The 15,105-nt window shown below is 38.1% G+C and overlaps 4 protein-coding genes across 4 annotated transcripts; all 4 read right to left on the bottom strand.

Annotated features, from left to right (window-relative positions):
• Window positions 1-198: 198 nt before the first annotated feature.
• LOC147288909 (receptor-like protein EIX2) lies at window positions 199-3,217 on the bottom strand. The gene has a single exon (XM_086241155.1). It carries the CDS (start codon window positions 3,215-3,217, stop codon window positions 236-238), a length of 2,982 nt encoding a protein of 993 aa, XP_086097281.1. The 3' UTR covers window positions 199-235.
• An 886-nt stretch (window positions 3,218-4,103) lies between these two features.
• Window positions 4,104-8,538, bottom strand: UKL2 (uridine kinase-like 2). Its single transcript, XM_086241160.1, has 14 exons — window positions 8,212-8,538; window positions 8,027-8,118; window positions 7,866-7,935; window positions 7,628-7,746; window positions 7,327-7,423; window positions 7,129-7,208; window positions 6,727-6,921; window positions 5,929-6,012; window positions 5,782-5,842; window positions 5,584-5,644; window positions 5,245-5,338; window positions 5,063-5,135; window positions 4,663-4,745; window positions 4,104-4,576 (listed from the first exon to the last, which is right to left on the bottom strand). Exons 1-14 carry the CDS (start codon window positions 8,372-8,374, stop codon window positions 4,430-4,432), a joined length of 1,419 nt encoding a protein of 472 aa, XP_086097286.1. The 5' UTR covers window positions 8,375-8,538; the 3' UTR covers window positions 4,104-4,429.
• Window positions 8,539-9,143: 605 nt separating this feature from the next.
• LOC147288907 (Cupredoxin superfamily protein) lies at window positions 9,144-10,094 on the bottom strand. Its single transcript, XM_086241165.1, has 2 exons — window positions 9,881-10,094; window positions 9,144-9,789 (listed from the first exon to the last, which is right to left on the bottom strand). Exons 1-2 carry the CDS (start codon window positions 10,044-10,046, stop codon window positions 9,431-9,433), a joined length of 525 nt encoding a protein of 174 aa, XP_086097291.1. The 5' UTR covers window positions 10,047-10,094; the 3' UTR covers window positions 9,144-9,430.
• A 449-nt stretch (window positions 10,095-10,543) lies between these two features.
• Window positions 10,544-14,198, bottom strand: LOC147288906 (triacylglycerol lipase 2-like). The gene is made up of 9 exons (XM_086241161.1): window positions 13,879-14,198; window positions 13,663-13,779; window positions 12,388-12,528; window positions 12,128-12,238; window positions 11,804-11,947; window positions 11,587-11,627; window positions 11,401-11,480; window positions 11,185-11,280; window positions 10,544-11,080 (listed from the first exon to the last, which is right to left on the bottom strand). The coding sequence occupies exons 1-9, from the start codon at window positions 14,092-14,094 to the stop codon at window positions 10,758-10,760; spliced, it is 1,269 nt and encodes a 422-aa protein (XP_086097287.1). The 5' UTR covers window positions 14,095-14,198; the 3' UTR covers window positions 10,544-10,757.
• Between the last annotated feature and the right edge of the window lie 907 nt (window positions 14,199-15,105).

Below are 15,105 nucleotides of genomic sequence, written 5' to 3'. Positions count from 1 at the left end.
TACACATCTGTAAAGAAAAAGGACAATACTAACTGAACATTGCTTTATTTGTAGATAAGAAGAAGCACGTACATGTTGACCGAAAAAAAAAAAAAAAAAAGAAGAAGCAAAATTGAACTTTGGAACAAGTTTACATATTGTAAGAAAGGGACAATACTAACTAAACATTAGCATATTAATTGCTTTATTTCTAGTTATGCCTTCACAGTTCACACTTAATTGGCAGTAAGTTGCTTCAGTGCTCTATGGTATTTTTCTGCAGACGCTTGCCAATGACTGAAACAAAATCAAGGAGAGCATACTTCACCTTGTCAAGGAAGCGAAAATAGGCATATCTCCAAGACTTTTTGATAGCCAAAGTCCCACAAACTCCCCAGAACCCCACAAAGAAACCTATCACCACGCTGATCATGAACCATAGCTTTTCAGATTTGCTGTCATCGTCTTCTCTATCTGCACTTGGAACCTGAGGCTTTTCTTCATTGCCTTGGCAATCAGTTGGTAATGGGTACCCACAAAGCGCATCATTGCCTTCATAAATTGATGGATCAATGAGGGTTTCAAACTGGTTGCTTCTTGGGATTTCCCCAGAGAAATTATTGTATGACAGGTTCAGATGATTCAGAAATGTTAAAGAAATCATGCTCTGTGGAATTGGACCTGAAAGTTTGTTTCTTGATAGATCAAGAGTTTCTATCCATTCCAAGTTTCCAATCTGTTCTGGGATTATTCCTGTCAAATGATTGATGGACAAATTCAAGGTACCCAACTTTAAAAGGCTTGTTAGCTCCACAGGCATCTCTCCTGATAAGTTATTGTCTGAGAAATCCAGACTATTAACAAGGTAAAGGATGGAGCCAAATTCAAGCACTCTTCCTTTTGACACTACCTTCAATTTTCCCTGGTAAAGGTATCCTTCTGTATCTTTATCTGTGAGTTCAGATTTCAAGCCACTCAAATTACCTATGCAGTGGGGAATATGACCGGAAAGATTATTGTGTGAGAGGTCCAATATGTGAAGGCCGGAAAGGCCACATAATTTTGAAGGAATGTTTCCAGTGAATGAGTTGGACCTCAAGCTTAAAATCAACAAAGAGAGCATGCTTTTTCCTACCCACGCTGGAATGTTTCCAGAAAGCTTATTATCACTAATATCAAGACTCCTAATGTCAGTGCAGTTTTCCAATGAAGGAAATTTACCTGAAAAGTTGTTGCCAGAGAGTATCAAGAATCTGAGTGAAGTGAGAGAACCTATGGATCTTGGGAGTGTTCCAGACAGACTGTTGTTTGACATATCTACAATAACCAATGAGGTCATATTGTTCCAAAAATGAGGAATTTCACCAGACAAAAGGTTATTTGACATAACCAAGGTCAGTAATTGGTTTAGATTTCCCATGGACAGGGGAATGCTTTCATTCAAAGAGTTCATAGAAATGTCCAAATCATTGATGAAGGGCACTTCTTCACTAATGTTGTGAGGAATTGGCCCAGAGAATAGATTATCTCTAAGATACATTCTAGTAATGTTTGGTGACCAGAGTGGGAGAGGACCCTCGAAGAGGTTTGAACTCAAATCAACAGTGCCAAATTCGGTGAATCTTAATGAGTTGGGCACCCTGCCGCTTAGTTGATTATAAGCGACATCTAATTCATCTAACACCAAATCCAACCCCCAAAACCAATCTGGTATGGTGTCTGAAATCATAGCATTATTGAGTGCCACTGTGACCAGCTCATTCTGATTTCTAAGCCATGTAGGAAATTTTGGACCCAGTTGGCATGATCTAATTTTCAAGTATCTCAATTTAAATGGAGGTATCCAATCAGAACTTATGTTGAAAGCTAAAGAAATGTTTGGGCTCTGTTTCATAATTGATACCTCTTTCAAGCTTCGAAGATTCACCAAATGAGCTTCTGTTATGACACCTTCCCATGCATTTTCAGAGAGATCTAGTGCAACCAGCGATGAGAGCTGCCCAAGACTTTCTGGGATAATCCCACTCATTTGAGTCTTTGCAAGGAAAAAGAACTCCAAAGATGATAAGTTTCCAATGGATTCTGGGATTGAACCCTGAAATGAGTTATCCCACAATTTGAGGTACCTTAAGTTTTTAAGATATCCCAAGGAATTAGGCAGGTTTCCTGTCAGACTGTTATATCCCAAATCGAACGTCTCTAAGCTGCTGTTTGTGCATCCAGACAAACTGTCAATGAAATCAGTAATCTCACCAGTAATTTTGTTGACAGAAAGTATTAGCGTCTGCAAATTGCATAACATTCCCAAGTTTTTTGGCAACTGACCTCCAATGTTTGAATTCTCTGACAAATCAAGTGTCTTGAGAGAATTCAAACTACCAAATGTTTCTGGAAGTGCTCCATGGAGATTGTTGGATTTTAGGTTTAGGTGGACTAGTTCAGTCAGATTGAACAACCAGGGAGGTATTGTGGAGTTGAAACCATTGTTTGAGAGATCAAGAACCAAAAGGGATGTGAAGTTGACATAAGGAAGAGTGAGAGGAAGGATGGAAAGTCCACAAATGGGCAAATGCAATTCAACAAGTGAAGGGAGCATATTAACAGTGGGAAGCCAAGATGGTGCAGCCTTAGTAAGGTCCACTCCTCCCAAGTTAAGGTAAGTCAAGGAAGAAAGAGTGGGAAGCCATTGGAGGTCATTCTCATTTGGTTCAACAAGGTAATTACTGAGATCAAGATAAAGCAATCTTGAGAGGTTTCCAAGATTGGGGGGAATGACTCCACCAAAAGATGCACCAGAGACATTGAGGTATTTCAATTTCTCTAGTGATCCAATGAAACTTGGAAGTTGGACACCTCCGAAGTTATTCATGCTCAAGTCCAAGTAAATCAAATCTTTCAAAACAAGCAGAGAAGGGTTGATCTCACCACCTAATGCATGCATTGTTCCATCGTCACCATCTAAATATGGGTTGCGAAGATTGAGCCTGAGAACACGTCCAGTTATGTTGTGGCAGCCTACACCTCTCCATTTGCAGCAATCTTCCCCCACCCACGACGAGAGCCGGTGTGAGGGATCTGTGAGGCCTTGTTTGAGCTTAAGAAGGGCTTTCCTCTCAATGTCCATGCAGCCCACGTTAAGATCTGCATTGCAGAAACCAAGTTTAACTGTTTCAAGGTAGAAAATCCCTGACAGTAGCATAAGTGAAACAAGTTGAATGGAAGCACCACTGTGACCCATGCTTCTTAATTGTGCGAGCATGCAATTGCATCTATGGAAGCACCACTGTGACCCATGCTTCTTAATTGTGCTTTTATCCTCTTCTAGTTGCTTGAAATTATATGCCGTTGAGGACACGCTAAAGTGAGAACATGCATGGAAGTGCAACAATAACTTCAATAGCATGTGGAGTCTTCTCTTACTATTCCACATAAGGGAAAGAATTGGCAGTGGAAATGTGGAATCTTCTCATCCTATTCCACACAAGGAAAGAATTGGCAGTGGAAATGTGGAATTATAGACCATAATGTCTGGTTCGCACCTAATAGAGCCAGTAACTTGCGACCCCCCTTAAAACCAAAGAAAAAACAAGTCTTCTAACTACGACAAAACGACTCCCAATTCAGTGTACTGAGGAATGGGACGTTACGTGTATACTACTTGTGAGCTCCTGAACATTTTCGACCCCTGTTATCCATCAAGACTTCAGTGTGACTCGTCTTATTCATTCATTTAATGACTTCCAAAGAAAATAGCAATTTTAGTCGATGGGACATAGTGCCCTACAATTTATAGAGTCAGATCAGACAATACCGAAGAATACTTGGCCCACTTCTTGTTCAAAGAAACGAGAAGGTCGACTGCCCCAATGGGAGAAGATGCCCCATTGAAGACTAGAGCCGAAGAAACACTCGGGGGCAAAGCACAGTTGCTGATGAGTTCCTAAGCCCAAATCCTTGGGCTTAGGAAGGATTTGGGCTGCTTAGTCATGGATACCCATCCTATGTCTGGCTAAGTTGATTGTTGTACGGATTTGAGGCCCAGATTGGTGCCTGGTTGGTTTGTGTTGCTTGGGCTTAGGCCCGGCCACAGTACCAAAAAAAGAAAACAAACAAAAATTATTAGATAATCAGCAAAGTAGACCTCTAGGTCCTGCTATTTCTTTGAAATTTCTAAATTTTACAAGTTGCATATGAGGACAATATGATGTCACTAACATCATACTGTTTATACTCCTCTATCAGCCACAACTTAAAACTTGAAACCACACCAAACTACATAATTTGGACATAACGCCAATATACCGTACACAATTCCAAATATGGGTGACAAACCCGGAACAACAGATGCATAAACCAATCTCCTTGGTATTTCTCTATAATGATCTATTTCAAGGCCACAGCCCATTCAATAATAGGATCACAATCTGCAACAATATACAATTATCTCTGATCAATCATCGGTGCCAAAGTAACGATCACCAAATTCACCCATTCCTGGTATGACACGAAATTCCTCATTCAGTGCAACATCAATCTCTGAAGTCACAATCTTCAAGGATGGAAACCGCTTGGAGACGCAGTGGATTCCCTCAGGAGCCTAATGTAGAAAAATATCGGTAAAATCAGTATATGTCGATATTAAAGACAAAAATACATAATCAGCCAGCATCAAGAAGAACTCACAGAGATAAGGTTTAAGAATATAATATGTGATTCAGGAACTCCCTTCTGTATGAGTAGTTCGATAGCCTGGTTGGCAGAGTTACCTGCAAGTCAATGAGGTTGATTTTCACTTTTCAATCAGCAAGAAAGTTTAAGGATTTGAGGAATGCCCTCTCAGCAGGATGGGCCAGAAATTTGGTAAACCATGCCTATGATTCTTTTTAATACAAATTGGATAATGGCAAAATGACATGAACAAATGATGTTATCTTTCCATCACTCCTGCATATCTTATATTCTTACACAATGAGAAAAAGAAAAGATTAGAGTACAAAAGTTTTCTCACATCACCAACTACGTTTCCTTAGTATATGCAGATAACAAAGGACAACCAAACTTAATAGGAAATCAATGGGATTACCTGTAGCAAGTACAGGGTCTAGAAGCAGGACATGACGTTCTGAAATATCCTTTGGAAGCTTCTCATATATAAGCTGGTTAAGTAGGAGTAACTCAGTTATACACAAGTGTTGTTAAATATGAGGCGGGAAGGGTTAGTTCTTTGTAAATTTTTTCCTACCCCAAAAACATTTGTAAGGTTACCTGTTTCCCATTGTCTCCATCACGGTGAATCAGAATCTTTCCAATTTTTATTCCTTTGCAACATGCACGCAGTGCATTTTCCATGCTCTCACCACTGGCAAAACAAACAAGGAAAGGTTGTTGGCATAGATAAACAAGGCACCGACAGATTAAAGCATAAAAACTCCTTTATTAGCTTGGGTAGCACCCAGAACAGCAAGCTGAAATAGAATCTGAGATTCATCATAGTTTTACAGCATAAGAGGGAAATGACACGACAACCCAAACTTTCAACTAAAGAGGTGTTATTGCCAGATAAATAGAACTTTAAAAAAAATCAATACCTGATTTAAAGCTCACCTTCGAACAATTGAAACCCCACACAATTTCTTACAGAAATCAACCCCAGTATATACCGATCCTGAAACAGAATAAAAGAAAAACTTCAAAGAAAAATCCAAAATCCTCCCCCGCCCAAAACAAGCAAACAACAATCAAGTTATGAATTGTGAGCATGGGGAAGGAAAGAAGAGGGCTTTGGACACATAATCAGCACACCTGTTGGAGTTACTACTTGTTTCTCAGTGAATGGTAAATGGCCAAGGCCATGCTCCACAACCTAGATTCCACATCAAAGTATAATAACATAGAAGCTGAAATCTGGTAGATTAATGAAACTTGACTAAGACATGAAATAGAAAATACCAGACGAATTAGCCGATCCGAATAAAATACAAAATCATGCTTTGATATTTCTCGGTCTCGAATCAGTGTATGCATACCTCTAATCTGTAACATGAGAACAACTAGATAAGGACTATAAAGAGCTGAAAGTGAACAAACAGTCATCATGCAGACTGTTGGGAAGAACTTTTAGGTTACAAGTCCATCATAATGCAAATGACCTATATTCAGATAAAGTTAGACCAGCCAACCACGAAATCTGATTGATAACGCTTTTCAAAGCTGGAAATTAAAATATTCGATTGGTTAATTTAGCATGTTAAATGATGAATAAAGAAATAGTGCATAATCCAAAGAATAACTTCAAACTTTTGGTATTAAGAACCTTCTGGAAGTGAACACAGAGGGTGCACAGAAACAGGGTTTATAGTGTTTTTTTCTCACTGATATGCCATAGGTCATAGCCCAGAAACAGAAACCATGTTGACACAACAATCTTCAGCTCTTCACCAATCAGATGCCCAATTATTATCCAATTAAAACTCATCTGATGCTGCTTTGTATAATCTACAAGTTAACTCTTTTTGACACTCAGAATTGTACAGTTATTCTAGTTACCGACATTAAGTAGCGGGAATTTAAGGGGTAAAGCTCAACAAAAAATGGGCAAATAATTCAGAATGCAATAAATAATTTGTACTTAGTATCAAAAATCAAAGCCAAAAGACTACCAAATTTCTGACTCCCCCAAAAGACAAAAGGTGAAGAATATGTCTATAATACTAAATCACAAATAAAAGTATAAAACAAAAGGCTTACCTGAAATGTTGACTGAATAACATGCATGTTAGGATATATTTTGCAGAGATCATGCTGACCAAGCTTTGTATGAATATGTTGCACAATCAAATCAATGGCAACGTGATTATCACCTCCCCGGGGAATGATCACATCAGCATACTTCTTTGATGGGTGAACAAAATCATCAAAAGCAGGCTTGACAAACTTGGCATACTGCACCGATAAACATAATGCTCCCAATGTGATTTTAGGAATTCAGATTTTATAATTCCAGCAAGAGTTTCAAATATTTAAACCATAAATGAGTCACTCTCTACTCTTACAAACTCTACAGAAAATTATGGTTATTCCCACTCTAGTGAAATGAGTGATGAGCCAAGTGGTTATGCACAAAGAGACTGTTCAAACTTGGGGCCTTACCTGTTCAAGAACAGAGTTTATATCCCTGCCTCTCTCAACTGTGTCTCGTCTTATTCTACGAGCAAGTCTCACATCAGCATCTATAAGCATATGGACAAAATGTGAGAGCAAATATTCATAAAAAAATAATCACCATGGAATCTAAGAGATGTGATGACCATAGTGGACAATAACAAGACCCGATGAAGGAAATCAAACCTGTATCGACAAAAATCTTCATGCTCATCAGATTGCGGACACGCTGGTCATGGAAAACAAGAATTCCCTCCAAGATTATTACATCAGAAGCATTCACCTGACAAAGAAGTAAACTAAATGCTTAAAAAAAGGAAGAGAAATGTCATTCACAAGTCAAATAAGGAACCTGAGAAGAGTTCAAAAAATAATAATAATAATAAGTAGATAGTAGCATACGTTATCAGTACACTAATTTTACATGTGAAACAAGCTCGATATTCCTAAGAAAGAGAAGGAAAAGAAAACTAAATGATTTGAGTACCTGCCGGAAAGTATCAGAACTGCGGCGATGTATCTTAAAATCATAAATTGGAACTTGGACAGAGTGCCCGCATTTCATCTTTTGAATGCACTCTAACATTTGTTCGGTGTCAAAAGCGTCTACAACATGCAACATTATGAAAATGAATTCTAATTCTTATAGCACAGCACATAGCCTAATTCCTTAGCCGGCATCAACAATATTAAAGTAAATCTGAATCTTATACTAAAATAATTACCAGGATGATCAAAATTATACTCATGCACTCGATCAGATTCCTCGGGTGTCAAACCACGATAAAATGAATCCTACAAAATGGCCAAATGAAAATAATCAGACATTTGATTGAGAATATAGTTTAATCAATAGCAACGGGAAGCTGCGGCATCAAACCCTAACCTGATTGACAAGGACGACGCGATGATCGTGAAGCTGCTGAATGATCATGTCGCACACCGTGGTCTTACCCGAAGCCGTACCTCCCGAAACACCTACGCAATCACCGGAGTAAGAATCAAATTGAACAAAAATGCAGTTGCAGAGATTAAATGAAATGCGAATTGATGTGTTTTAGTGTTAAATACCGATGACGAAGGGCTGTTTGGGGGCGTTGGAGTCGGCGGAAGCAGAAGAGAGATGAGCTGGAGATGAAGATGATGGAGAAGGCAGAGATGAGAGGAGGCCGTCGAGTCGGAGCCCCGAGAAGTGAGGCCCGGACGCTGCCTCCATCACGTAGTCTATGGCCATCGTCTCCTCCGGTATGGATCTCACTCTCACTCACACTCAGCTTTTGTGTGTCCGAGTCAATTTTGGTACACCACAATATCAATTGTTTCAAGAATCGAAAGAGTTCAGTGCTGGACAGGGAAGACTGTGCCGTTTTGTCACGATTCATCGCATAAGATTCACGCCTTCTTTTTCTTTTTTTTTTTCTTTTTTTTTTCTTTTTTTTTTCTTTTAATGAGAATGAACTCGTGAGTCATGAGTCATGACCTCCTCTCATCGATGAGAGATTGAGTGTTATTTTAATTTTGAGAATCAAATTGGTACCATTTTACATTTGATTTGCCATGTGTTTCAGAGAAATTCTTTAATAAAACAGTCGTGTTACTAATACAATGTACTCATTATGCTTATGTAGTAGTTTTTTTTTTTTTTTTTGCCAAAATGCTTATGTAGTAGTTTAACTGCTTAAAAGAAAAGACATTTTATTCGTATTTGAAAATTTTATTTTTCAATTCCAAAATTGATAAAGAAAAAATGGTATACTTTGCAATCCATATCATTCTTTAAAATGGTTGGTGAATGGTGATACTGATGTCCTATTCTCCCTTTTTTTTTTCTTCTATTATCACTAGAGGTGGCCCAAGTGGGATGAGAAACCGGTATGAGTTTCCATGAGTTGGAGTCCTAAATTTAATATTATTTTTTTTCAGAAAATTCTAATTTTATTTGTCATTGAGAATTAGTATATCCAAAATTTAGATTATAAAATAGTATATCCAATATTAAAACATGCTAGAATCATACTTTTGCTCTGCAATTAATAAATTACAAGTACTAGTACCATGAATACGACAATATTCATATGATTGTTGATCAATAGTGCTAGTCAAAGTACCAAAATCAGGCCAAGGTGATAGCAACCCCTGCCTCTTTTATTCTGCTCTTCTTTCAAATTTCAATCACAACGAAATAAAAACAAAAGTATAAATTTCTGAACAAATTCAGCACTGGCTATAATTAATCTCCAAAACCCAAATAAAATGGTACGTCCATGGCAGACCCAAAACTCCAACATGTTTAAAACAGAGAAAGCAGAAGAATTGCAGATAATGCAGCCAGCAAAGTGAATGACGTGATAGAATGGGAAGCAGCAGAAGCTGCAGAAGTTGAAGTAGGAGAAGACTCCGAAGTTGATGATGCAGGAGAAGAAGGTGCACTGCTTCCAGACCCAGCGAGAGTTGTGATCTTGACCTTCATGCCTTGGTCGCAGTGGCCTAAGGTGCCACAAGCAAAATAACGTGTACCCGCCTTGTTCAGTTTCACGACGTCGTTTCCAGCTTTTTTGGAGTCTAATGCACTGCCAAGGTCACAGTTCTTATAGGCGCTCTCATTGGGTAGCTCCACCAAGCTGTGCAGCCCCGAAGTGTATTTGAAAACTGTCAAGAATCATAAGTCATAACATTAATAATGTAATAAGAATATGAGCGTTTGTTTAATAAGCTCGATTTAAAAGAATGAGGAACATACCAAGTTGATCGCCGACCTTGAATTTTTGGGAAGATGCCCATGAGTTCAAGTCTGTGGACTCTACCCAACCTTGGCTTCCTCCAACTACATGTTGTTCTGCCGAGGCTTTCTTTGTGATGAAAGCTGCAAAAGCCAACACCAAGAAGATTGTGTTCTTAAGCCCCATTCTGTATACTCTAGCAGTCTAGCTCTCTTTAGTCTTTACTTGTAAGTACTCTATTCAGGTCTGAGCTAATTTCCCAAGCCTATACAACTATATATATACAGGGGACCTCTTAACAGCCTACACATCTCTATCGATATTTCTTAAATGATGAAAGCAATATTTGTAATGTTGACGACTTGGGATAGTTTCATAAAATGAACATTAATGACCCTTCAATTATCACAATGCTCCAAGAAGCAAGAGGTGGCAGGGCAACCTAACTCTGGCATTTGTGTAATTATGCAGAGAAATAGGGGCTGGGTTTGTGAAGTGCAATTCATGGTCAGGGAGTTTGGTTTGTCCGCAAAGCAAAACCAGTTGGTACCTAAAGGCTAAAGGTCGTTGAAGCTTGGCGTTGAAACAAAGCTACATATCTTTGTGATCATATTCACTTGATGAAGGCTAGTCTGGAAACTCAAATTTTATTATATGCAAATGTCAGACCATCAGACAGACTAAGACAAACCTCGACAAAATTAAACGATTCAAGTATATTGATCACTAGCTTGTGACTGCAGTCATCATGGTACATGGTTAGTTTTTGGAATATGATATTCATTGAAAATTTTAGCTGATCAATTTTACAACTGAAAAACTTGCTCATATATGGCCCATAATGAGCTCTAGCTAGTACATTAATTAATCAACCTGGGCTTAATCACTACTAGTGACTTAGTGTTGCTGCTTGAAGAATGCAGTCACTTTATTATACACAATGTCCTTGGCATTGATCCCCATGATGAAATCAGCATGTGCATAATCTTTTATGTACTGAACAGTCAGCTTCCCCACATCATGAAGTTTAAGGCTATCAAGTAAAAGTGCCACGTCCCGAAGATCAGAGAGCGCGTCTTGGCCGCCATAGCTAATGAACAGAGGAAGGTTTTGGGGAATATTGGACAGGTTATAAATTGGAGGGTGAAATCCCCCATAATGCATCAAATTGTAGTCAGGTCTGCCGTAGTTGTATTTTGCCAAAACCCCATTTCGTACAGCTGCAATGCCAATTGATAATTAAGCACTTTTTTAAGTAATTAGCACCATTAGTAAAAACGGATTAATGGGGTTAATTAAGTTTGATAAAGGGACTACTACTTACTTTGAGCTAAGTGCACCATGTTCTTGGTTGATGTTGACTGAGGCTCATTTTTCAAGAAGAGATCAATAGTGGAAGAATTGAGACAGCAGTTTTTGCCTTTAATTTATGGAAATAGTTAGTTAGAACTTAGTATATTGTTAATATGATCTTTGTTTAAGTCTGCTGCAAGTAAATAACAATTAAAGATATTGGTCGAGAAGAGAGTACTAGTTATACCAGTAAGTGCTTGTAATAAGTCATAGCAGTCAACCCCAGGATAGGCACACAGAGCGTTGAGAAATTGAGCCACAGGCTCCCTGTGGATTAATAATTAATTATCAGAAAACTCAAATTAGACTAATTAAGAATTTGCAGGGCTAAAACAAATTAGGTTAAATTAATTATTTCCTGGTTGGTTCTTACCCTGTTGGGTTGAACTCTGCAAGACCGAACAGTGTAGTCATCTGTCACCAAAATCAAAGGTTTACTAATAAGTCTTATTCTTAGTGATTGTTTACAAATTATATATAATTTCGTGGGGGTTAATAATACTATGTCACCATGTCACGTGTTATGATTACAAACATTAATTTTTCCAAAATTAAGTAGGTTTGGGGAGCATTGAGAGGTGAAGTAGTACCTCACCAACAAAGGATCTGGCAGCAACGACGCCAAGTGCAGTGTTCATGTGGCTCAAATAAGCAACGGGGCTCAACATGGCTGCTGATTTCAGCTGGTCCACCAGTTTCCCTTCTGAGAACGATGCCAATGCTATCAAAGTACCCTGCCAACGCCAAACAATAATATTTTAATCATCTTTATATATTTTTGCGTACCAGTTTTGGCAATCAAAACTCAAAAGTTGCATGTATTTGATTTGAAGATAAGCAAGATGTCATGCATGAGATGTGTACATTTATATAAATGATGACAAAAAAAGAAAAATAGAAAAAATGATTCTCACCAGGGAATGGCCCACATAATTGATCTTCTGCCTTGTTTGGCCATACACGAAATCAAAAACAGCTGGTAGGTCGAAGGTCACCAGTTCATCCCAAGACCAATTCCAAAATTTCTGAAATGATATAATGTTCCAAATCATGCATTAAACATACTATAGTATACGTACTGTTGTAAACACACAAATCAACATGTACTTAATTAATTAGAAGAAGAGCTTAATATAAAGCTGAAGTGAGAATATAGTATAGTATAAGAATTAACTGGATTGCTGGGGTCCATGGAGGTATGTCGTCGGCTAAACCTGGTCCCTCTGGTGTTAGCAATCCACACATCGAACCCATTATCAGCCAGAATCATCGGTAGATTTTTATCCGGAGAATTTAAGAACCAGGTGACTCCATCCTGCACCCGCACACACAATATAGAAACCCCTCAGTCAGTTTTGTCTCTATTTTTGATACCCAAAATAGAGACAACAGAGAAGGAGATCTTGAATTCTGCACCCATGGAATTATGCCTGAAGCGGTGCATGTATTTTCGGACAGGCCAGTCTTGATAATTTAAATGTAATTTTTGTTTCGTTCATCAACAATCTGAATACGTACATTAATTCGTATGTCCAATTTTGATAGCCTGTACTCTGCAGTCTACTCATAGGGAAAGTTTACTCTGTTTCATTCTTGCTCGTTGACACTAAAACTTATTTACTTAATTAGGTGAAAAAATAAGAAAAAAAAGGTCAAAGGTGATCAGTTGGTGATGACATCCTATTATATGCTTTTGATTGAAGTATTGTGCATGTTTTGGACGGTTTTTAATTTATTTCAGTATACATGCTTGCGTAATACTATATATATCTATATTCACTTTTGGGATGGAACGGCTACTTGGGACTAGCTTATGGTCAACCTATGTACGACTGATACAATATATATTAATTAACAGCATACTTAATTAATCTAAATTGCTAGTAAATTAAGACTGAACATGGAAAGAGACGTTTATAGTTTTATAGCAAACATGATGCTGTCTGGTCTCTGGAGTCATTTTTCCAGGAGCGCAAATGTAGCATCCACTTTTGTAAAATGCCTAGTTAATTTGTTACTGGCTTTTATCAGCAGATTTGGCGAGAGTGCTTAAAGTACTGCTTTAAACGGAAGAATGATGCGAATCAAAGTGCACTTTTAAGGCTTTAGCACAGACCATTTGTATATATATATATATATATATATATATATATAATGCCAATACATGGCACATGTTAATCACTTTGCCTTTGTCCATGTTCATTAACCCTTTTGACCCGAATGATTGAAATTTGAAAGCAACTTTGGCACCATAATATTGATGTGTTACAGAAAAAGTTACCAACTTTAATTATAACATATGGCCACTGACGCGGAAGAAAAAGCTTTTGTATTGTCAAACTTGGTGATGAGTAGATGCAGAGGCCAGTAGGCCAGGTTCACACCCAAAACATGTAATTTTTCAGCTAGCTAGTTTAATGAAAATGATATATGATAAAGAAAGACATACCACAAGGACACCATGTTGAATTAAGACTGGAGGCCTCATGTTATTCCCACCACCACCATTACTACGACCTTCTGGGATTCTTTGCACGCTCAGAATATAACCATCTTCTGTTGTCACCTGAACAACAACACATGCACATGTTGTATATAATTCAAAACTGAATTTATTTTAGACTATCTGCAATAATATTATTGGGGTTCAGCTCGATCTACTTACTTGAAGCTCCTGGCATTTGTAGCCATATACAGCCACCGAGGACGCACATACACCAACCGTTGAGGGATCAGCCACAAGGCCCACAACACTATTTTTGTGATGCCCAAATATGGAACCACGGCTGGAGGCATATGCTGGATGAGGTGCGACCATCAAGACTATGATGCAGAAGCTGTAGGTTGCAGCCAACCCAGAATGGCCAGCAGGGAGAGCCATATATATATGTTGTGCTAACTGTGTTCCTTAATGGCCTAATTTGTCGATTGAAACTTGCCTTGAGTCTCTGGGTCTTTATATATACAGTTGGAGATAGAGAGAGAGAGAGAGAGAGAGAGAGAGAGAGAGAGAGAGAGAGAGCAGTGGGAATTGAAAACCAATTATCGATTTCTTTCTTTCAAAGCTTAGCTAGCTAATTAACTGACTACTACTAGGCTACTAGCTAGGATCTGTTTAATTAATTATTGGCTTATAGTGGTGGGGTTTTCACGTTCTTTTCAGTGATGACAAATAGGGAATGTGGGTGTGGGTCCCCCTCGGTCCTCTTTTCTTATCATCAACCAACTGATCATGATCATATATATGGAAATGGAAATACTGGAGAGAATTTGAGATAGACCAGAGTCACCAAACTACCTCTACAAATTCTGGAGCTGGCAGGGACTAGCTAATAGATATTGCAGTTGGAATTTCTAGACTGTCTCTGCAGGGTCTACATAAAGATTAGGATCAACCATTTTTCTTTCTTTGTTTTTTATGTTTGCGTATATGTATAAGGAAGACAAATGTGGGCTCCACATTGAGATCATGTTAGTTCCTGATTGGACCCATCTGAAATGGCAACAAATCAGGACCAAGTAGATAAAATAATTGTAACAATGGATTGCAATCAAAATTAATTTCACATAGAACGATCCAATCCCCCTAGCTGAATGCCTTAATCAATGGATGGTCTATATTTTTACCGAGGAGGTTTGGTAATGAATCTAAAAACATATGAATTACGTTTACGGTTTAAATCGTGATTATAAGTAAGCACATTGAGTACTGCAGAACGCAACTCAAATGATCGAGTCTAGTATTCATGTGAATGCATGTGGCTTAAGTTAATTGCTGTACAACGCAAACTTTTTTTTTTAAATTTTTTTCAAGAATTATTGTAATTCAGAACAACATTTATATTGGGTTGACCAACAAGTTTTGGATCGGTAGACATAAATGGAAAATCCC

Source organism: Dryas octopetala, chromosome 4, assembly GCF_963921425.1.
Source record: "Dryas octopetala chromosome 4, drDryOcto1.1, whole genome shotgun sequence".
Classification (NCBI taxonomy): domain Eukaryota; kingdom Viridiplantae; phylum Streptophyta; class Magnoliopsida; order Rosales; family Rosaceae; genus Dryas; species Dryas octopetala.
Note: the sequence above shows the minus strand (reverse complement) of the source record. Positions and strands in the feature narration are given on the sequence as shown.

What these genes read in the sequence shown, in the direction of transcription:
- LOC147288909 (XM_086241155.1), bottom strand. Translation starts at nt 3,217, where the DNA reads ATGGGTCACAGTGGTGCTTCCATTCAACTTGTTTCACTTATGCTACTG.
- UKL2 (XM_086241160.1), bottom strand. Translation starts at nt 8,374, where the DNA reads ATGGCCATAGACTACGTGATGGAGGCAGCGTCCGGGCCTCACTTCTCG. An exon ending in TTATTCAGTCAACATTTCAG is followed by an intron (nt 6,013 to 6,726) that starts GTAAGCCTTTTG and finishes CTCATGTTACAG; the next exon opens with ATTAGAGGTATGCATACACT. An exon ending in ACAAGTAGTAACTCCAACAG is followed by an intron (nt 5,645 to 5,781) that starts GTGTGCTGATTA and finishes ATTCTGTTTCAG; the next exon opens with GATCGGTATATACTGGGGTT.
- LOC147288907 (XM_086241165.1), bottom strand. Translation starts at nt 10,046, where the DNA reads ATGGGGCTTAAGAACACAATCTTCTTGGTGTTGGCTTTTGCAGCTTTC. An exon ending in CAAGGTCGGCGATCAACTTG is followed by an intron (nt 9,790 to 9,880) that starts GTATGTTCCTCA and finishes GATTCTTGACAG; the next exon opens with TTTTCAAATACACTTCGGGG.
- LOC147288906 (XM_086241161.1), bottom strand. Translation starts at nt 14,094, where the DNA reads ATGGCTCTCCCTGCTGGCCATTCTGGGTTGGCTGCAACCTACAGCTTC. An exon ending in ACAAATGCCAGGAGCTTCAA is followed by an intron (nt 13,780 to 13,878) that starts GTAAGTAGATCG and finishes GTTGTTGTTCAG; the next exon opens with GTGACAACAGAAGATGGTTA. An exon ending in GCAGAGTTCAACCCAACAGG is followed by an intron (nt 11,481 to 11,586) that starts GTAAGAACCAAC and finishes ATTAATCCACAG; the next exon opens with GGAGCCTGTGGCTCAATTTC.